Raw genomic sequence first — 23,401 nt, forward strand, 5'->3', positions numbered from 1 at the left:
CTATGAATTCTGCACTGGTGTCTGAGACACTGACTGAACAATGGCAGGATCTGCTCTATACAAATACAAACTCAAATTATTATTTTTTAACTTAATTTGGGTAGACATCCTTATAAAAGCTTCCCATCAAAATCCATGCATTTTGTTTCTGCCAAGGACTTTTCTCTGGAGTGTGAAATCAGTCTGAGACTTCTGTGAGGTTTATTTTTCTTCAAGGCAAATAAATGCAGGATGTGAATATGCAGAAAATATGGGCACCTATATTAAAGCCATATAATATTTTCCATGCTTGCAGTGGAAATTTTCATTTGCTTGCAGTTTTGACAAGCTTTAAACTGAGATTTTCCATTACATTTCCTGCCTCTGTATTATTGTTAATATTACATCTGGAGGGAGAAAATGTGCTTAAATATATAAATTATGTGCAAATAAAATTTGTATGCAATTCACTACAAGAATAGCTGTGCTTGATACACATTCCTCTGCTGTAACTATAGTGCTTGTAGTGTTTTATTACATTTGAGATGTAATATTTCATCTTCATGAAGTATCTTGTCCGAGTGAGACTCCAGTTTATCAAGGCAGAGATTTTTGTGTCCAATTTATGTAATATTTTTAATGTTCATAGTATTTTATTTTGGTTTTCATTCAGGTAAGAGAGGGTGGAATACTGCAAAAGGATATGGAAAAGTCTGTTTGTAATTAAAGGAACACTAATTGGACTTTAGGGACCGTGTGTAAGATACACTGGTCTTTCCCACGGCCACACCCTGAGCATATGATCTTCAACTGAATTCATGGAAACATTCACACTGCTTCCTACAGATTGCAGCTGGCACTGTCTGTAAACTCTCTGCCTGACAGCGAGCAGAGGGCTTTATGTGCTAATGTGCAATGCTGGGTTTCACTCTGCAGCTCCGTGGAGCAGATGGAATGTGCTGTGAGGAGAGTGACACACACACCACCGGCGTGCAGAAATGCCGGGATGCGGCAGCGGGGATGGCATCGAGGGCCGTGCTGACCCTCAGATACACGTGTGGCTTTCAGACTGTGTGCCAGCCAAATTGGCAGCTCCCCCACCCACTGCTCTGCCTATTTCAAACTTCTCGTGCCTTTCACAGCAGCAGAAGTTCTGCAAGCGGAGTTTTTTTCAGTGGCACAGAATCTTTTCTCTTTTAACAGCATGAAAATATAACAGGGTGTCAACTGAAGTATAAGGCCAGCTAGACTTGTGCCTGTCCGGTTTTCAGCATTGTTACTCTCTGGTATTTCAAAATATAAGTTAAGACTTCAAGGTGCAATTGCTGGACAAATTTGAAAATTAGAAAAGGCTTAGCTGCTTACGTTCAGGTAAGGATTATATACAATTTCAGGTGGAAGAAATTTTGCCTAAGTGGTACTTCAGAAAAGATAGAGAAATGTATTATTTCAATTGGTGCTAAAGATTTCTATTTAGATACTCTTACTCAGACTGAAAGACTGAACTCAGGTAAAAAAGAAATTGCTCTTTTAAAAGTACGCATTAACCATGATACTTCATAAAGATCAGTACTCAAATATGTTCTAGGTGGTTGAAAATGGCATTGCCTGTCCAAACAGTCATAAGTGCCCTTTGGGGGATTGTATGTAACAAAACAAGCTGAGACTCTCTGGTCTGTAGTGGTGCCAGTTATTTTTTGCCCTCTGTGTCTGGATCAGAATGAGGAATTCATTGGGTAAATACTGAGAGGGGTTACTGCAGCCATTTACTTGCTCTGTTCAAAGGGTCTCATTTTGTTAATTAACTGGTTAGTTAATTGCTTTGATCCTGTAATTGTCTTTTAAACTGACAACATCTCTAGCAAACTGTTTCTTTCTCCTGGATGTTTCGGCCAGTGTTGGAGTTTTGCTTATGTCGATATTCCTGTGAGTGTGGCAGGGTGTGGATGAAGCTGGAGGTAATTTCCACTTAGATTTAGAAGCAACCATGATTTTTATATTAATACTTTCCTCAGTTTGGGAAAACTAATGTTAACTCATCGACAGAAAAGAATGTTAATGCAAAATACCATTGGCTTTAGCAGTATCTTGGTATATATCTTCTGAAGGAAATATGGGCAGAAGATGGGAAAACGTTCTATCACTGCCAACTTTATGGCTGCCTTAAGATGATTTCTGCAGCTAGTCTGTGAGGAGAGAGATATCTTCCTGTATATGTGATAAAAAGGAAGGCTCTGGTTATAAATGTAAAGAGAAAAGCTTTGATGTTGTTTTCTTAGTGTGCCCTTTGGGTATCTGCATCCATGGTTTTCTTCCATTAGAGGTCATTCCCAAACCTTTGCCCTCCTCCCCCGTTCTGAGCACAGGCCCTGTGTCTGTGTGGTGCATATACCAATATGCAGGTATAGACTTGAAAAAGGCATAGAAGGTAATTTCCTTCCATCCACACTGTTGAGATTAACTACCTCTGGCTTAACTTCCTTGAGTCTCACAGACTCCTTTAGAGCCAGCATGCCCTGTGTGAGCCCAGCTTAAACCATTTGCTGTTAAAGTGCCATTTTACTAGTGCAGCAGATGTGAAAATATAGGAAAGATGGGGAATATCTGTAGCTAATTAAAGCAAGGGAGACAAGCTGCAGACCACTAGAATTCAAAAGGTTGGTTTTGGCTGCTTCTTGTTGGCTTTTCTACAGGATGGATTAGTAGTTTTGATAATTTAGCACAGTATAACGTGTATTGTCTAATATTCAAAGGGTGAAATATTCCAGAGCTTGCACTTTTGACTTCTGGCACGTGAGATTTTAAATTTAAGAGGAAATGTTCTGAACTGTGGTGGCTTAGGTTGACCTGGTAAAGGCTTTGAAGTAGCTGGTTTATTTTGTTTTAAATAAGTATTCCAAGCTGAATTTTTCTAAAGCTGCCTTAAATTTACCTGAAGATTTTTGGATTAGTAAATGCATCAGAAATGTCTCATGAGAGAAAATGTTAATATTTGGCATGAGCTTTCCATCTGAAATTTCATCCTTAGCCAGACTAAAATTATTGCCAGGGAAGGCTGCCTTGGGGATATTTTAGTTCTCTGTACTGCCTTTTGGGGTTTTGTTTGGTTGTTGTTGTTTGGGGTGCTTTTTAAGTAAAAGAAAGAGATGCCACACAAAATCAGAATACTATAATGCTTCTGACATTTCCATGAAGAGTTTATCCCTATACTTTGTTCATCAGTTCTGGTCAAGTCATTGACCAAAGGTGACCCCAAAGTTGGGACAACTGTTCTGATGCAGTGGCTGCACCAGCACTTTGTTTGTCCTGGCAATAGTTCCCTTTCCTGGCCACCTGCTCCCTCCCCATCCTGCTCTGAGCTGCTGCTGTGCCACAGTCCACCTGAAAATTAACAATTTCATTAAAAAATCGTATTTTTGAAACTTTTTCACTGAATCAGAATATATTTGTGCATAAATATTCACACTTCTAAATGTGAATCTAAAAGAAACTAGTGTAAAACCCGTAAGTTTCGTAGGATATGCTCAGCTGCCAAACTGGGCAGGGGCCAATGAGAAAAAGCCTGAGTGGTTAACTCTGCAAAAAACAAAAGTCCTGGTACATTTTGCTTAACCCATTTTCCCATTGCCTTGTTCTGACCTTGAGAAAAGTCTTTGAACTGTGGAAATACTTGTTCTTGTAAAATTAGCATGTGTCAATGAAGAAATAACAAAAAACTTTTAAAACTCAGCCAATTGAGAAGATTGCTTTATGTCGTAAACATTTTCACAAAAAAACCTTTGGATCTCTTCTGGGTCGTTACTTGGTAAACAGCATCAAATGGAGACATTCAAATAAAAAACACTGATTGAAAGGGGCAGATAGAGCAACAGTACAGTCTGCAGCTTTTAAACAGCAGTGGCTGGGAAAAAATCCCACTTCAGCATCTCAACAAGGGACATTACACAAGTTCTAAGGTCTGTTTGGTGAATTCATAAATTCATATTTTCTTTGCTTTGTTTCAAAACAGAAATAATTTTGCTCAGAGAAATTTTCTTTGGAGGACTATACTGTATTTTTCACATATGTCAAAGGATTTCTGAAGTTGAGAGGGACCATGGGGCTCATTGAGTGCATCTCTCTGTTCCTGGCAGGGCTACCTAAAATTAAATCCTATGGCTAAGAGACTTATCCATATATAAATGTATCTAGGTAACTGTAGTTACATACCTAGTAACAACGTTGGAGCTCTTCAACTTGTTAATAGAATGAAAGCCATGGAAAAGAATGAATGTCATGAGCTATTCCCTTTTATTTAAAATAGCATCTTAATTGGACCATCCTTGCCACATCACAGCAATTGTTAAGGAAGAAGTAAAATTTCAGGGAAGTTTACTTGGATATATTTCAGCCCATTTTTAAAATTTCTATAACAAGAATATAATACAGTTTAAAAAAGAATTTTAGAAGGGAAGTACCAAAACTAAATCATCTCAATCCATCAGCTATTAGACTTGCATCATTCACTAGGCTGCTATCATCTTCCTTTCTGTTAATAGTTGTTTCTAGGATGTTTGATAGTGGATTTTTGCAGATAACTTCATTCAGCAGAGCAGCCTCCCTTCAAAGATTCTTTGTGCTGGAGTGATTGCTCTGGAATTTCAGTGCCATGGCTTGCAGAACTTTGAACTGAACGTGGTGAGTTATGCCTGGAAGCATATGTAGCTGTGCTGATGGATTTTAGGCATCAAGATCCAGCTGGGTTAGGGCTATGGGGTGAAAAGGGTTAAGCTTGTAAAATAAGCATAACAATGTGCTTACACAGTAGTAGTCAAATAGCGCTCACTGGAAACTCTGCAGGCATTAAGAACTATAAACTGTTGGAAATCACAGTTGCATCTCTTGAGAGTAAAGCCCCAGCAGTCTCTTGGTAAAGATTTGTTTTGCCAGAATCTCTGTTGCCTTCCTTTAACAGCCAGTTCCTCAGAAGAGACAAATAATTCTACTTTGCTTCAATATTTTTAAAATTCCTATGCTGCATTTCTTTGGCAGGGTTAGATATCCTGCTGACTTGTAACTTTAACCCTCACTGAGTCCTTGTCTTTCTTCCACATGGCATTGCCTGATCTGTACTGCTGGCTTTGTATGTCCTGAAGTCAGTAGGAAGTTCATCATATTGGACAAGGAGGGGCAGAGCCTTCATAATTTATAGGGAAAGCACAAGGGCCAAAAAAGACTTTTCAATGTAAAATCAAGAAGGAAATGCTTTTACTGCTTTTATCAGTGGAAATCTTTTAAGAGCCGAAGTTGGTGTGATGGACAAAACCACAAAAAAATCTGCTCTGTAGTCTGCTGTGTGGAGAGGAGTAATATTGACCAAGGGGAAGAATTGCAGAATATGCCAGGGGAAGAACCTTGTAGACATTCCCTCCTCCAAAATCTTTGTTGTGGTGGCATTTTTGCTCTGCATTTTTGGTTGGTTTGGATTTTAACTGGATCTGCTCAGAAAAACTTGCAATGTGTCATCCACATCTGTGAACTGATCAAAAGAAATGTTAGAAAATAGAGGAAAACTAGCACCACTATCACTCTATCATAGGTTCTTAAAACTTTAGCTGTTATTGGAACTGGCTGCAAGTGTTGCCAATTACTGCTAGTAATTTCTGTTGGGTGCAGGTGACAAAACTTATCTGAATAGTTGCCAAAAGCTATTCATGGGAAGAATCACCCAGGAGTAATTTAATCTGTGTAATCTCATATGCAGATGGTTCTGCAATCTCTGCAAGGCCTCTGACATGCAGCCAGAGCGATGCAAAAACAAAAGCAAAAAGTGTGCTAATAAAGAGAATACAAGATGTGAAACATCTTAGTGAGCCAGTCCTAATTTCCTACTTGTACAAACCTGTACCATGGGACCAGCACAGCACATTGCCCAGGAATTAAACAGTGAGGACTTTCTCCTACTGAGCTGAACTACCACATGCACAAGGAACCTGTCTACCTGCTGTAGAATAACTCAGGGACAAATTGAGATATGCCACTGTGTTTCTTTATTTTAATCCTCAAGAAGACAGGAAATTTCATTGTGCCACAACTTCTACCTAGGAGAAACTCCTGGAAAGAAATGTAGAGAGAGAATGTTTGTGTGGCATTATTTTATTTACCTTTACTTTGAAGCTCCATAATTATTAAGAGGATGGAGTAATTCCCACACATACAGCTGTGAGCAGTTATGGGATACCATTGAGCAGTTTGTTTAAATCCTGGCAGAAGTGATTCCCTCAGAAAAAAAGGCAGATTACCCAAATAGGAAGATTTCCAAACAGCCTTGCGTTGTTCTCTAATATAACTGTGGACATTTTGCAGTCCATGTCCAGGACTCAGTGAATCTGGTGTGTATTATTGTTTGGCTGGTGCTTCCCACTTACGAAGCCCTTTTACTCAGAGAAGTATTTCCCAGAAAGTTTATGTGAGTGAAGATGCAAGTGGAGGCTCTGTCTGTAACTCCATTTGAGGCTACTGGCTATTGGGTTTTGTTGGTTTGGGGGAGTTTTTTCTTTACAGTGCAATTTGAACAGCAATTCAAGTTAGGGACACTTTGAAAAGTATTGCGCATTTTGCAACTTGTTGGTTTTGCCTTTACCTTGGGCTGAAACAACCAAGCATTGCCTGAGGTTTTAAATAATTCAAGTTGTATACCTCCCTCCAAAAAGAACCAGAGTAACAAAGTGTCAAGAAAATACCCATTCTGACCCCATTTTCAGATGAAGGTTATATATCCGTAAGTAAACATGTTTACATTCAGTGTTCCAAGGTTACAGCACACTGCAAGTTACATAATTTACACAGCACAAGTTTTGTGGCTTCCTCTTTGTTGTCATTGGGAATGGTTGTTTTCTTGACTTCTGGGCAAATCAAAGATTACCAATCAGTTAAAAATGTTTGGGCATTTATGGATGGGCCTGCAGTGCCATAAGTAGGCTCTCCCTCCTGTCCCACTTCCACAGGGTTGCATTCTCACTTGAAGTCAGATTTGAGAACTGCTTGAGGTGGAAGCTGCCTATGTTCTTTGTTCTGTACTAAATATGGTTTTTAAGTTCAAAAAAATTATTTATTTTTCTTTTTTAATGGCTGCTTTTTTTAACCCTTTTACTGTATGGTTGAAACGGGAAGTGTCTGGAGCTCAGCAAGGGTGCCACTTACTCCTGGGAGGATGGGGAAAAGTTAAAAGTAGAAACAGCTGATGAGGCAGGATGGCTCTGTAGAGAAAGCGGGAGGAAGAGAAATGGGAACATCTGCTAAAGCTATACCAGTAACTATTTTAGCTAAGTCCAGCTTGCAGTTCCCTTTTAATTCCTCATTCTTCAGTAGGTGTCATTGCTATCAGTGACAAACACAATGTGGGTCTTGGGTGTATTGTTAATGGCAGCTCCTTTTTTGTTGTTGTTTTGTTTAAGTTATCCCAGTCTTCACTAAATGCACAAACTCTCACCAGAAATAAAAATGGTATTTCAAAGATCTGGAAGATCTGATTTACTATTACAATTCCCCATTCTTTTCTCACTGATGTTCCCTTTTAGTGGGAATATGCTTCAGCCAGAGGACTGCCAGTAGCTGTAGTGCTGTCTACACCAACTCTGTTTCAGTCAATACCTGCTGTGTAAATGCCAGCCCTACTGGCTTTTGTGCAGATTCACAGAGTGAATTTTGTACACTGTCAGAGTAGAGTCAAGGGATCCATTCAAGACACTCAGATTAATCTCAATCAAATACATTTCTCTTCTCTGCCCCACAGTAGACTTGTCAGACTTAAAAGAGCAGAACAACTTGGGAAGCATCATTATTAAGGAAAACTAAGAATTGTCTCTTTTCACTATTAATTTCTTGTGTGCCTAATACCTCCCAGCTTTAAGAGGGAAAGAACTTTCAGAGAATTAGGTTTGGTTTGTTTCTCATTGGAGCAGATGATTAATAAAAGCAGCTTGAGCTTCTTAGCAGTACTGGCTTGCTGCCTCAGTCAATGGAATATATTGTGGTCTATCCCTAAGAAAGTTCTTAATTTTCCTTGGAAGTGTCTTGTCCAGGCTAACTGGAATAAATGTTGAGTGAATGAATTCATGTAGTGATGCAAGAAATGCTTTCCTGCAGTCCAAAAAGGCATGATGAATGACCTTCATCCTGTGTTTTGTAATTAAATCCATAAGTTTAGTGATGTTTAGAAAAAGGTGGTGGTTGGGGTTTTCTTCTGTCTATATGTTAGTAGCTGAGAGAAATGAGTGGAAAGCATAGAGTGCATTATAGGCTTGACTTAACATTTTATCTCCTGGGAAGGCTTAATAATTTAGCATCAGACACTGGAGCAGTTGATAGGAAATGTCTACAGAACTACTTGGTATGAAAAGACTTGGACCATTAAAGGAACTGAGCTTAGAGATGACTTTTGATATTGTGAAACAGAAGTAAACTTGGACTCTGCATCAAAGCAGATAATTTCTGCCTTTGTTTATATGATGTTGTATCTTTTAGATTAATTTAAAATAAGCAAGGTGAAGTGAGAGCAGTATAAAAACAAGCATTTTAAATCTTGCATCCAACATTTGTTTTAGCATAAGGATTTTTGGAACTATTGCAGAGAAAATTATTTTGAACTTTTGTATATATGTATAGATAAACATACATACACTAAATTATGGTTGCTATTTTTTACTTGCTTCATCTCTTGGCTTGTCCTATGCACATCATTTGTGGATTTTAACCCTGCACAGATGTGCTTTGTCATACTTGGGAGAGAAAATATTGTTGACTTACATTACAGTAAGTTATTAATTCCAATTTCCTTAGAAGGTCAGGGTTTTTTCCCCCTAGGAAAACAGACACATCTGTAAATGAATGAAACATGTGATAGGTTTGAATTAATCACAGTTGCCCCCAGTTGTCATGCAGAATTGAGCTCATATTGCCCTTTTGTTAATTTAGATATGTATCTGTTTTTTGTCAAGCCTTAGTCACTGCACAAACATATTTAGACTTTTCTTTAGTTAACAGATGAGGGTTTTTAAAGTTATCTAATCACTTTATGATTTGAACTTCAGAGCCTCACCTGTGCAATTTGCAGCAATCAGTGTTCCAGGATTGAATGCCACTGGTAAAAATAGAAGGAAGATTATGGATACAACTTTAGTCTGGGTTAAACAGGCCCAGATGATTTTACAGCACATTTCCTGGCTTTGCATCAGGCTATGCAATAAACAGCAGCTATTTCATATTTAGTAGTTAATATGTAGTTAATAGTTAAGATGCTGTTTATTGTACTGTAGTTATAGTAGGAGGACCCAGTCCCATCATAAAAGCAGAAGAGTAGCAATGTTGAATGCTTGGTATTCACCTGAGCCAGGGGTGGTTTTTTAAAAAAGGGCTTTTTGTGCTGTTATCTCTGCTGGCCAGCGTACAGCCAGTTGTTTGTCATCCCCCATTCTCCCACAGCACATCACTGCTGGGTAAGAAAAGCTTGCAAGGATGACAGCAAGTGTGATGTGAGGGGGAATGTGGTCAGGATGCAGGTTTGTGTGTGGGTACAGCACCCACAGCCCTCTGGATTCTCTGGCAGTGGGGTCTCTGAGCTGGATGCGCTCTGTGAGGGACTCTGGCTGTGCAAGGATTGTGTCTTAAATCAGAGTGTGAGAGTTGGAGTGAATTCATCTGTACCAGGAGCTAAACTCATGCACATGTTACTGCTCTTATTTTAGCTGAGAATAGCTTCATTAATGCTGCTGCAGTGAGATACTTGGATTTTGGAAATGTGGTTTAGTTGTAGTAACTAAACTGAGTATGAAGAGGTCTTTTTCCACAATGCAATCAGAAGAAAAGCTCTTATCTCAGTTCCAGGCTCAGCTTTGTGATCTCAGGATACTTCAGGACACTGAAATATTAAAAGACAAAACTCTGACATTTCCCTTCCTTTTGAGGCAGTTGTCACAGCAGGGTTACACTAGATAGATGATCTACATGCTTCATAAATAACCATATATTTTATGCTTTGGGCGAATTTTTCACTTCAAGAATTAATTCCAAGAAGAGTCTGCAGTGTAAGGTGGTCATAGCTGGCTTAGGTATTTGTGTTTTCTTCAAATGATAACTAAAGGAACTACAGGTACTGCAGTACAATGAATTCTTGCATTGCTACTAATATCTTTGCACAGCTGGAAGTCAAGGATGAAATGGCTTCTCTCTAGATCAGTTATTCCAGAAATGGCAAAATTAAATATCAGGAGGTATGAAGAAAAGGGGAAATAAATGTGTTTGAAATAAGTGTGTTTGAAAGTCAGAGTGTATTTGAGGCAGCTGACCTGTAGTTTGCTGGTGTCTCCCAAAGGCAGAGATGGCCCCAAGTACAATTTGTGTCTCGGGGCTATTTGCTGTGGGGTTGGTTCTGGGCACCTGCCGGGGACAAGCCCTCTGAAAGTGCTGCTTGAGGCAGTGGAGGCAGCAGTGCAGGAAAACCTCGCTGCTGGAGTTCAGTGCTGAGGAACTGAGTGCCTTGTTTTGACACCATATTGTGCATCCCTGGTTATTTCACATGGCATCACTGTGCGTGAATAGAAACGTTGAGGACCTCCATCCATTTGTTTTTGTTCAGAAATAAAATTTGAAAATATTTAACAGTTTTGGCTTTCATTAATTGCTTGCTTTTTTTTTTTCTCTTGCAGTTTGAGTTCATTCTACAACATAAGATTGTTTGCATCAGATAGAAAATGACAAAAATCTGGATCACATTTTTGCTGCTCTTCTTATTGGTTACTATGGTGAGTCTTATGAATTTTTAAAATCAATTCCAGTTTTAACAGCCCTGTACAGAGTACCATAGAAATTATTAATATGGTAGCGCAGAAAGAGCTAATCTTGTGTTCAAATGTAGCTTCTGCACAACAAAGACTACATTTATCTTATCTTAATCTACTTTTTGTTGTCCATTAAATTCTTTTGTCAAAGCTACACAAATAGTATTTATCTCTGCTGAATCCAGCATATTCTCTGCTGGTTCAGAGCAATAGCAGTGGACAAGTGACACAGTTAGTACCCTGCAGACCCCAGGAAGAGGAGACAACAGATTCAGAGACATCCTCAGAAATTTTAATTTCATCCCTTGTGCAACAGTGGTACCATAGTTCAATGTGCAGCTTTGGTTTTTCTGTGAAGCTTAGTAGCTTCCCATAAAATATTTAATTACTATTAAAAATGCTCTTAAAAGGTTCAGGTTTTAGTCAAGATCAACCTCCCTAAGATTTTTCAATTTTTAATTTTATTAACTGTCAAAGTGGATGTCTTTTCTTTTGAATAACATTCTCTATTCTGAGGGTTGACTTTATGGTTCACCAAACTTCAGAGAAACCAAATAGCTCTGGACAAGCTAAATGTTTCAGTGCACGAAAAGGTCTTTTTTCATAAAGGATCATTTTGGGCCTGACTGAAATGTCTTTAGTCTAAACTTTGATATATTTCACTGAGGTTTGGAAAAATAAACCTCTGACTGTGTGAGTGTTTATATGCATGTTTCTATTCTTATTTGCAAATCTTGCCAATTGTTCCTTCCCCATGCTCATTCAGGAGACATTTATCAAGATTCAGTAGTAAGAATTGCTAAATTAACCAGAAAAACACAAAATCATGTTGTCAGTAATAAGATTAGAAGATCACTCTCTTTCAGGAAAATAATATTTAAAGTATGATATTTGAAAAGATTGATGTTGAAAAAGTTTGTTGGAGCTTGTACATGATTTTCTAAGAGAAATGTTTTTCCTCTTAGTTCTTTGCCAGTGCAACTCCAGCTGAGGGACATCAGAACACCTCAATGGACTTTGCCCAGCTGAGTGTTACACGGAATAAAATCATGACAGCACAGTATGAATGCTACCAGAAGATTATGCAAGACCCTATTCACAAGAAAGAAGGTAGAGATTGTTTTCTCACGAGGTTTTACTAATGCAAGTCATCAACAGATATTATTGCAGTAATACAGCGTCCTTTAGTTATGTTAATTTCTTATATTGCTAGCAATTATTTTCCCAATTTTTTATAAACATCACTTGGGGATGCATAAAGAAATATGTTATAGTACATGCCTATAGCACCACCTCTGATATTACACAAAGCTTTTCCTTCTGATGAAATAAGAAAATGTTAATTTAAATAGATATCTGTATTTTAAAATAATGACTAAATAATCTTACAACCTTATTTAATTTCATTTCATGCTCTTATTATACCTCTGTCTGCCTGCTCACATCTACCTTTAAAAATTTTAAGTATCTTAATCCACACAGTTTTCCTTGCTCTGAGGGTTGTGCTGGTATCATTATTACTTTTTCTGTTAAGTCACTCAGAGCTGACTTCAGCAACTCCACCTGTTGCTGTATTCACTCAGTAGCTTCTGGGAATACTGAGTGGTTATTGAGGCAAGGAAAGGTGATTGTGTTCTTTTACAAAGAGATTTTTCTCTTCTGAAATGATTCCTTGGAGGAGCTGAGTGCCTGGAAGTCAGCAATGGATACAAATGAGGCATTGTAAGCTTATGCTCACAACATAGGGGGGCCTCATGGCTTCAGGAGGATCTACAGAAATTGGAAAATCTTCAGATGAGGAGGAACTACATGATGTTGGAGAGCTGCAGCCTTTGAAATGGGGACATTATTAAGACTTTGAAAGAAAACTGAAGCGAGATAATAAAAACATCTTGAAATTTGTAGAGAGTCACACAGTCATTCTGTGTGCCTTTTGGGAAAGAAGCTGTTTATAAAATGCCAGCTCATTCTGAAGGGAGGTTTATTTTAGATGTTGAAATGTGTGTGAGCAATGAGGCATTGGAACAAGCTCTTGAGGGACACTGGATTCCCTGTTCCTGGGGCACTTAGGGAAGTGTTTGTCCACAGTGACCGCTGCAGGCTTAGCCCAGCCTGAGGCAGACCAGCTGTAGCTACCTCCCAGCCAGGCTTCTCATGGCTTCCAGGATACCACTGTATTTTCTGTGAATGAGCAATCATAAGTACATTATGTTTTGGTATACATGCAAAATAAAAATAAATTCAGGAAAACCATCTTTGAAAGTGAGAGCCTCTTTGCTAAGGTACATTATTGCATATGAATTGATGTAGGTGGTTTTGCCCACCATATTCTAGATCTGAGGTTTGAAAATCGTAGATGCTGGCCATTTCAAAGTGAATGAGAAAAGATTTTAAAATGTGTTCAAAGAAATATATGTGTAAGGAACTATCTCTGTTAAGTGAAGTTTCAGTCAACCACTGCTAAATCTTTTTTTTTCCCCATTGCTGCAGACCTACCTAACCCAGTCCTATGATTTACCTTAGAAAGACTATTCTGAAGCAAGAGTTGTTTTATTCTCAGGTCTCTATCTGTTTGCAGGTCCTTACTGCAACAGGACCTGGGATGGCTGGTTGTGCTGGAGTGATGTTGCTGCCGGAACCGTGTCGGTGCAGCGTTGTCCTGACTACTTTCAGGATTTCAACCCATCAGGTATGAGTGCATTGACTTCTACATCAACGTATTTCTCACTGAAATGAGAGTCTGGGGGCTTGATGTCTCACGTTTGCCTCACTCAAGTCATTAATGCTCCAGGATTTCAGAAACTCAAGAGCCATTATTTGCATTTTCCTTTTATCACATAGAAAACTGACAAGTTAGTTATTTTCTTTCCTGAACTGTGTACCTGAGGGATTCTGTAGATTAGGGAGTAGGAATTGAAGTTAGATCACACTTTTTTCCTTGTAGAGATGAGCTTTTCTGACAGACAAGCAGAAATATAATTTACTCCTTTATCTCAATTTAACAGTTGAAGTTGACAAAGGGTTTCTCCCACTTTGAATCCCTTCCTGTTTCTGTGGGCTAAGCTTTGTAAGCATGTGGAAAATGTCATGGATTTCTTTGTATTTCCCAGGGTCTTTTCATGCCTGTATTTGATGATAAAAATCATTGTTTCCAGCAGTTTTCCAGTTTGGTTCTCGAGTAGTTTTGCTGTTTGTTTTCCTGCCTGTCCAATACTAATTTATAGTGGTAGGATGTAAAGCTTCAGTTTCCATGTTGGATGTTAAGCAAGCCATTTAAACATTCTTGTCACTTCATCTGGTAGTTCTCTAACAGTTAGTTCAACGTATTTTGATACTTAATGGATGGGAGAGGAAAATCTATTTGTTTTCTTAAGGAAAGTCACATCATCGGTTGCCTTTGCCAAGCAAAAGCAACGGCCTCAAGTTTCTCAGAATTCATAGTAACAAGCAAAGTCTCTCTAGTCATATTAATAAAGCTGTCATTTGTTTGCCAATCTTTATTAAATACTTGGCATCAGGAAAGAGAATTTCAGTGCTGACTGTTGTGTTTTTCTTTCACTTTTCTTTTGTTTTTCTTTCCATCAACTTTGATTACAGAAAAAGTTACAAAGATCTGTGATCCAAATGGGAATTGGTTCAGACACCCAGAAAGCAACAGGACGTGGACAAACTACACCCAGTGCAATATCTACACACATGAAAAAGTGAAGGTAGGAGAGGAAAGAGTGCATGGTACCCATGTCAAGAAACTGAACTGAGAATCTTTAAAAGTTTCAAAAGGCAGCAGAGTTGATGCAACAATGCTTTGAGCAGTTTTCTGTATGTCAGAAGTAGGCCCTGTACTTGTGTGGGTCTATGCATAGATGCTAAGTTTATAGACTTCAGTTTAACTTGAACATGCCCATCCATTAAAAGGTTTAGAAAAAGAAAAACAAAATCTCTAAATGACCTTTTAGAGTTACTTTGTGATATGTGAGGATACAGTGGGGAAAATTACATATTTTTCCCCATTCCCCAGCTCTATGTCCACTAATACTCCTTATGTTTATGAAACATTCAGTCATGGGAAGAAGCAAGAAATTGAAATTGTGAATTCCCAAGAACCAGGAATACAAACCACAGGCTGTAAATTAATTTGGACCTCATGTTAAAGGGCTCAGTAGTAGCAGATTGTGTCAAGAAATCTGACCTGTAACAGAGTTTCTCACTGACTGCACCGTTGCTGTTGAATGCCTTAGGGTACTTACCTAAAAACCATATTGGGAAAAAGATGGTTACAGATGATAAGACACTTTATTACTGCTTTTCTCAAATCATGAGACTTTGATTTTGCTAATGGCAGTTTAATTCTATTAGCAGAATTGCCATAGTTCATTGATTTTTGCTCATATTTGGCTGGAAATGGAGGATATTATTCAGAAAGGAGCAGATCTATGATGATCCCTGTTTATTAATAATGAGGTAGTTTGCCTCAGGCTGTTTTGCCAGCACGTTTGAACCCTGTCACAAACCTGAAGCCATTGTGTGGAATAGCAGCTCCAAGAGCAGAGCCTTGCTGCTTGCTGCAGTTGTGTGTTGTTATGCTCAGCAGCATTATCTCCTCACAGTGCTTGCAAGGTGGGTGAGACACTGCACAGTAACTGTGGCTGCTGTGCATTGCTAATTCTCATTGTTACTGCCCTCAGCAGTGTTTCCTGCTGCACCATGCTTTTGTACCCATTCTAAATAGGGGGGCAGTCTCTAAATCCTTAAAATGCACCTCTGCCTAGATTGGTCCCTGAGTGAGGGAGTGATACAGGATATGAACCTGTCACAGAATGACTGTTGTCATTTATACATCTCAAATTGTAGCATTTTGGGGTAACACTTGATTTTTCTCTCAAATTTTTCACTTTCCAAATCTCACAGTAAGTTCCACTTATACCTATTGCCTTGCTGTTTGGGTATTTTTAAGGATGTTATCTCATTTTAAAAAATAATTATAATTTGGAAATTGCTAGCACAATTCAAGTGTCATCTTACAACCTACTTAAAGCTTTACCTTTAGTCTTTTTTTATTATCTCTAAAGTGAGTATATATAGCAAGCTGCAATTACTCTGTCCTAACTTGGGATGATAAGTTCAGGGGATAGAATTTGCAGTATGTGAGCATTTGGCTGTGTGCTCTAACTCTCCTTGTGGAACTCAGATAGTTGTGCTTTATTGTGAGAGTGTAAGGTTCAACCTGAAAATCTTAATTTCCTTATGTGCCAAATGATAACCTTACATTTAATGCAGCAAGGGTTTTTTGCAAGACATATTCCATGGCTGAAAGCAGAGGTTTGTTACTTTCTGATAAAACTAATTAGTTAGTTAATATATTAGCTACAAGAATTATTGATAACATGAACATATTCCAAATATTAAATCACCAGTTCCCTTTTTTTTTACCTTTTGTATCTACCCAGATTTTCATAATTCCATAATTGGCAGTAGCTTATTTAACACAATATAATATTGAAACATAATTATGACTATTTAACATAATAGTCTTCACTGGTTTTGAGTCATTGTTAATTTTTTTCATGCCCTTCCTGAAATGCTCAATAAAAACTGAATTTCCAGTACCATAATCATAGCTCACTTTGAAGGAAGTGTCTTTAAATGCTGAGAAAAAATCTGTGGGGAAAAAATTACATCAATTCATACCAGAAGCACATGCTTTACTTGGGAGTTGTGTTAAGAGAGGAATCAAGCCTCAGATAGCAATGCACCCAGTACAGGAACCTAAATAGCCAGATTCATATAAATACTCAGAAAAAAACCGTAGCACTGTATGTTGGAAACTTTATGTTTTAACTGGTAAGACGTAAATTTTAGTGATTGCTTCAATTAATCTGCTGTGTTCCCTATGGAGAGAGATTTTAGTAGGATGTTGTTTGGCAGGATTCTGGACTTGTTCCATCATTACCTGAAATGGTTTGGGGTGTTTTTTATTTTTCTTATTAGTATTATAATCACTTTAACTGCAAGAAGAGACATAAGAATATGTGCTTTATCAGCCGTAGCTCTGTCTGAATCACTTGGCTTTGTTTTTGTGTTGCAGACTGCTCTGAACTTGTATTACTTGGCCATCATTGGACACGGTCTTTCAATTGCATCACTTCTGATTTCTCTTGGCATATTCTTTTATTTTAAGTAAGTATATCTAAAATCCTTCATCAAATCCCAGTGGTTGCCATAACCCTGGTTTCAGTGCTTTGGAACATCAGCCATCCAAATGAAATTACATAGAGCAGGAGGGTGAAGAAAGCCAGTATATAGGTTTGCTATTGGACTCTATATTTTAACAAAAATGGAGCTTTCATTTCTCAGAAGTCTAAAATCAAAAACCTGCAACCCAAAAACTGTAGGATATATTGAAAATGGGAAATGGAAAAATGTTTGTTCATTTTGGGTTTGTGATGCCTGGATTTTTTTCATGATAAACTGTTCATACTATATGTATAATACATGATAAAGTATTCATACTAGGAATTGGACTCAATGATCCTTGTGTGTCTCTTCCAAGTCCGGATGTTCTATGATTCCGTGTTATGCCAAGTATCAACTGAGCTAAAGAGCAAGTGAAAACCAAAATAGTGATGACATTTGATAGGTACAGTAACATTCCAAAGTGGTACTCACAAAATACAACGACTGTAAGGGAAGTAAGGCTAAGGGAGTAGAATGGAAATAATAAAAATAATCCCATTGTTTGATTCACAGTATTGTGTATGACAGGCTGTCATCTGCTGACTAACAGTTATTATGTCACCTTCTTGAATGGAAGTCTGAGCAGTGTATCATTGCTGTCCCAACAGCTCATAATAGTACACAGGCCTTTTAAAATTAGTCTTAATACTTCATATTTGGTGAACTTTCTTTCCTCCCCTATGAAAGACTCCTTTTCTTTTTCTTTCCTTTAAGAAGCTGCTGAGGCCTGCTGGAAAGGTGAACCCAGGAGTGTTACCACATGAGCAGAGCTGAGAAAGACAAGCTGTTCCCTGTGCCAGCTGCTGCTGTGCCTAGCGTGGGCTCCCCTAGTCAGCCTGGTTTAATCACTTCATGAACACCTTCTCCTTGGCAATGCACATCTGCCCCTCACACTCACCTACTTCTGCCCCTGTACCCTGCTGCCTCACTCCAGCTTCCACTTCCTCCTGACATTTAAATAGGAACAGCAGATCCACTGGCAGTGGGTACTGCTTTTCTCATGCTGTGGGCTTTGATTAGGTGGAGGCAGCTGATAGCTGATTAAAAAAAAAAGTTCTTTTTAGTCACATCTGGCTGAAAGCAGTACTTCCATTTTCCACTTTAGCTGTGCATTACTACCCCAGGCTTCCACAGCATTTCTGCAAATCCCCAACAAACAGGAGTGTTTCAATTTTACTGGATTTTAAAAGAAAGGCTACATTCAAGATGACATTTCAGCTTTTTCTGATCTCATTTCATGAGAAAAATGCATATAATTGTTTTTCAATCAATTTAGTTTTGTATGATCTGTAAAAACAAAGCTTCTCCTTTCCAAATTCACTTTCCTTCCAGAAACTCACTGTGTGAAATGGCTCTCAGTCCTTATAACTTTGATTTTGCGTAAAAAAGGTCAGCGCTGTTGCAATAAATGTCAGAAAGTTTAGCAGTCTAAATATCTAATGTGACAGGAAAACTGCTTTAACACACGGGAAAAGAAAAAGATTGGGAGTAGGAAATTATTTTATAAGTTCACAGAGTATCAAGTGTGATTTTTCTATACCATAATATGAAAATCAAAGTAATGTCATCTTTGTTTGTGGCACTTAGTGCAAAAGCAGGTGATCTGCTGTGCTGCCATCCTGTGTCATGTTTGTCTAACCATCCAGGGATTTTCTTCTCTGGGAGCAGGATCATCCTTCCTCAGAGAACCACATGGAATGAATCCAGACCCACAAACCACATTTTCTAGACTGTGGTTATGTTGGGATGTAAAAGGAAATTACAAAATTCAAAGGAAGCTAAAGAAAGTCCTCTGCAAGCTGTTCTCTTGGGATGTACAGTTCCTCTAAAGTATTTTTAGTAGCAGAAGGGTATTTAAGGACCTAGATTAATACCAGGATGTATTATGTATCGGCTAAGGCTTGGATAATTATTCATAGCTTTAACAGGTGGACTTTTTTTTTTTCTGTTGTGGGGGGTGTCTTTGAGTTTGTCCTTTCAAAATATTTTCCAAAACTGACAACTGACAGTTTCCAGACAATATTTGCTGGATTTCTGATCATTAGGATATCTTTAGATTTTACTAGAAATTTGGAATTTTTCCCCAGAGGAAATATCAACTCTTTGGGATTGGAATTTTTCTGTGTTTTATGTTTGCATTTTAAATTTTGGTTTTTCTTCAGAAAATTTTCTCCTTGGAAGTACTTGTCCAGCTTGTGACTTGTGTTCCCCAAGTGCATTGGAGTTCTTGGTTTAACAGAATGAAATGGGTCATTAACTTGAAACTCTGAATGTCTCTGAAAACTCATCCATGAGACATAAAAATGAGTTCTTGCAGTGTCTCTGCTTTCTCATTCTGTTACATACTCAACATCATGCACATGTTGCAAATGTTAAAATAATTGTATGGTTTTCATAAAGAATGAAAAATGAGGCAAGAGAATACTTAAAAAGCAGTGATTCAGGATAAAGGAGATCTGTGGTTTCAAAGATGCCCCCCACCCCTCCCAACAAAAACTGAAGCAGCGAAAAAAAGACAAAACCAAACAAGCTCACCTGAAATAAAGGAGTTGTTGATCAAGTGTCATGTCAAATCCCATGACAACATTCACAGAGGGGAGCAGCACTGTTAAGGAGAGGGTGGGCGAAGCACTGATGATTGAATTGTTTTGGAGACAGGAGCTGCCTAAGTCACTCCGTTAATGTCATCTGAACAGATAATTCTCCTTAGGATACATACATGGATCTCACTGGTTGAGTTTTACAGTATTGAAATACCTTAAAAACTTAGATCTCAAACCCACTTAGGGGCTTTTGAAAATGTCACCCTTTTTTCTTCTGGAGAAATATTGGAGAAATTAATTTTTCCCTAATTCCCAAGATGTATAGGAGTTGAAAAAAGAAGGGAAATAGATAACTTAGTAGGAAGTCCGTTTTTTATTTTACTACACATGGTTTAATTGAGGGGTTGGTCATTCAAATGCACTTAGATCATAAATATGAGAATTAAGTGATAAAGGAGATTGTCGTTAAGAAAAAAGGAATATAGGAAGGAAAACAGAAGAGGGAGGGTGGGGAAGCTTAGGAAAAATCTTATTACGAAAAACAGTCTTAGTTTTTAAATGTCATCAGTCTTGCTTTCTGTTTCTTGTCCGGTGATGCTTTCAATCCTTTCATGCATGGGTGGAGGTGGGTGGGGATGGGTGTGTTTGAATATTCAACAGGAACAGCTGTGGGATGACCCGGAGAGATGGCCCCATTAGCTGTACGTGCTCTTCCTTGCCTGAGCCCTGAGTCTTAACAATAAGCAGACAGAATTCCAGAGTTTTTCAGGACTTGTTTACACAAAGCCCTTCTCTGGAATCTAGTATTGTCTCTCTTTTCATATATAAACCATACAGGGGAAAAACATACAAAAATACATTTTCAAATCATGTAAGACCCTGCATGTCATAATAATTAAAGTTTATCTGCTTGGGGCATTAAAACATGACTCAAATAAAATCTTAAAGAGCCTAATGGAATATATTTTTTCCTCAAATTCATATGCAACCCTTGGAGACTTTTTCTTCTGTATTTTCTTCAGCCAGATGAAATATGGCAACCAGAGTTTCCTGTAGGTCCCTGGTAAATGGCAGCACTGGTTTCTGGTGGGGTTTCCTTCCCCTGTTTTTAGTGCTATGGGCTCTTTTAGTGTCATGGACTGTCTCAGGGCTTGCACAGTGTGTACTGTGAACTCAGTCCAGGGATTTGTGGGTGCTCTGTACTCTGCCCTTGTGAGAGCTGCAGAGGATGCAGCCAAGATCTGCCCTATAGCCAGGCCTATGGGGCTGTCCTTTTTTCCTTTGGATCACCTTGATTGTTGTTTCATCAGTCAGCAGTTTTCAGTATACTCCTCCAGCCTTTGTGAAGATTCAATATCTGCATTTCTCTGAAAAAATGTAAAGGTCTCCCTTCTGTCCTCTCAAATTAAAAATGAATCATCAATGTCCCTCCTTCATCTTTTCTTCCAGTCATGCTATTTGAAGAGGCCAGAAAACTTAGATTTTTTTATTTTTCCCTTAGGTGACAGCTTAGACATGTCCCCTGCTGCACTTTTGAGTGCATTTCTTGATTTCTCTCAGTGGCAAGTGTGTTAAGTGGTAGAATTTCTCCCCCTAGTTGGTTATTACAAAGTGTCAGTCAGCTGCACTCCATCTCTCTGGCCATTAACTGGAGACAGGCAGGTGTGGGTATAGAGCACGGACTCTGCTGCAGAGGCTTCAGTCGATGCTCTCTCTGAAGCAACCCAGGAGTTCTCTGGAAAAACTTGAATGAGAAGCAGTCCCTCCTCTTGGAATACACAAAGTTACTCCTGCTTCCTCTAGAATGGCAGAAAAACAGAAATTTTATGCACCCAAGTTCAGCATTCTTTGATACAGTTGAATCCCTTGGGGTTTTTTTTTTTAAAAAAAAGCCCTTCCAAAGATAGTCTCTCTTTTTTCTTGCAAAATTAAAAGCAAACCTTAGAAATTAACACAGTTAAATGCAGTTCTTTAAGGATTTCATAACTATGTTCTATAACTTAGTTATACACAAAAGTCAGGGGGAGATTTGCATTATTTTGCTTAGATATTTCTCTGGCTTTAGGCTGAAGGAAGAAAAATGACAAGGATATGAGTAATAGGAGTTACCTTCAAATGATCTGAACAGATTTGGGTAAATGGAAAGATGGTAAGACAACTTCAGCAAGCACAGGTGTGATAGGTATTTGGGAAATTCTTCAGATACTAACCAAAAGGAATGTAAATCTTTTTAAAATTATTGTCAGCATTTAAATAATTTTCAGCTCGCCACTACAAAGCAAGTCCTTCACTATAAATGTATTGGATCTAAATGCACTTTCTTTCTTTCTTTCTTCCTTTTGGTGTATTAAAATTACTCAGGACCTGAAGAAAGGATTGATGTAAGACTTGTTAGTAAAATCGAGTGCTCTAGCATTTCAAAATGTGAGAGTTGTTCCCAAGTACACATAATTGTTCTCCCATGTACTCATTTGTTCTTGTTTCTCTTTTCTAGGAGCTTGAGTTGCCAAAGGATTACCCTGCATAAAAATCTGTTTTTCTCTTTTGTTTGCAACTCTGTTGTAACAATAATTTCACTGACAGCCGTCGCCAACAACCAGGAATTAGTTGCAACTAACCCAGTAAGTGAAAGTTGGTTTGCCAGCCTTGTTTGTTTGTACATGAATGGCTTGAGCAGCGCAGCAGAGGTGGGAGCTGCACAGCTGATGAAATGTTGTGTGTAGCGAGGTTACAGCGTTCCTGACGCTGTGTCTGTGTGACGTAGCGCAGCAGATGTCTCACGGTGCCTGGGACATTGCACATTCGAGGTTGTGAAATAGTAAAAGTGCTTTGAGGGACTGAGCTTACTGAATGGCTCTTCTCAGCTCCACAGAATCGCTCTTGCCCTGAAACAACTGCAGGAAAGCCTGTTCTAGATTTTGTCAGGGAGGCTGAAAGCTGCATTCACCAAGGAAGGGCAGAAAAAAGGTTTTGCAAGGTATTTTGGATCTGTCTGCTAGTTTTTTATGGCTTTAACTTGGCCATCTTCAGTAAAAATAAGAACAATTTATTTTTCCAACGCAAGAGTCAAAAGATGAAGTACATAAACAAACCCCTAGCTCTGGCTTTATTGTTATTTAGACATGGAAGATAAATCTTAACTCTGTGGAAGTTAGGGTAAAACTCCAGAACCTGAATTCAGTAAAAAGATAATTGCCTTTTCTCCTATAGAAGCAGTCATCAATGTCCTGGAAAACATACCTGTTATTATGATTATGTTATTATTATGTTATTAAGTAGCTGCTAATAATCATCATCAAGTTAGTTAGGTAGCAGAGAAAATGGTAAAACAATATTGGGTTTTGGTTTGTTTTAAGCCAAGTGACAGAAATAGAACAATCAAACAGGCAGCAATATTGGAAGGAGGGGGGAAAAAAATGGGATTTAATGTGACCAAATCTGTAAATTAGCTGTTGCTCCTTGTTCACAACATCACATTTTAGACTTCCCAATAAATTATATTATAGCATTTGAGTTGTAGAATGTATTTTGAATAAAGCTAAATACAAATGAATGCCAGGCTCCTCCAAAACCTACTGCAAGCTCTCGGTGCTTCAGTGCAGTTATGAGTAGGTTAAAACTGGAAGTATTGTAAGAATTTTAAAAATATTAATTGTTCTCTGGGGTAGTTACATGTTGTGATGGTAAAAGTGAGAGGGGATTACCCACATCAAAGTACCTTTGTTGTGGGGTTACTATCAGATAATTTAAGGATTTGGAATGCTGAAGTATGGCAAGGTTTGCAATAAGCAAAATATCATAACAGAATTCGGCCACACTTGAGGATCT

At 38.3% G+C, this 23,401-nt stretch overlaps 1 protein-coding gene across 2 annotated transcripts in view; it reads left to right on the plus strand.

The window, feature by feature from the left end:
* CALCRL (calcitonin receptor like receptor) overlaps positions 1-23,401 on the plus strand; it is a 63,505-nt gene that overhangs the window by 22,286 nt on the left and 17,818 nt on the right. For both annotated transcript variants that reach the window (XM_058839845.1, XM_058839846.1), the window contains exons 2-7: positions 10,665-10,760; positions 11,762-11,906; positions 13,375-13,485; positions 14,394-14,506; positions 16,882-16,973; positions 22,068-22,194. In XM_058839845.1, coding sequence (XP_058695828.1) covers positions 10,710-10,760; positions 11,762-11,906; positions 13,375-13,485; positions 14,394-14,506; positions 16,882-16,973; positions 22,068-22,194 — 639 coding nt within the window. In that variant the 5' untranslated portion in view covers positions 10,665-10,709. The remainder of the gene's footprint in view (positions 1-10,664; positions 10,761-11,761; positions 11,907-13,374; positions 13,486-14,393; positions 14,507-16,881; positions 16,974-22,067; positions 22,195-23,401) is intronic.

The sequence above is a fragment of the Poecile atricapillus genome, chromosome 5 (assembly GCF_030490865.1).
Source record: "Poecile atricapillus isolate bPoeAtr1 chromosome 5, bPoeAtr1.hap1, whole genome shotgun sequence".
Lineage (NCBI taxonomy): Eukaryota > Metazoa > Chordata > Aves > Passeriformes > Paridae > Poecile > Poecile atricapillus.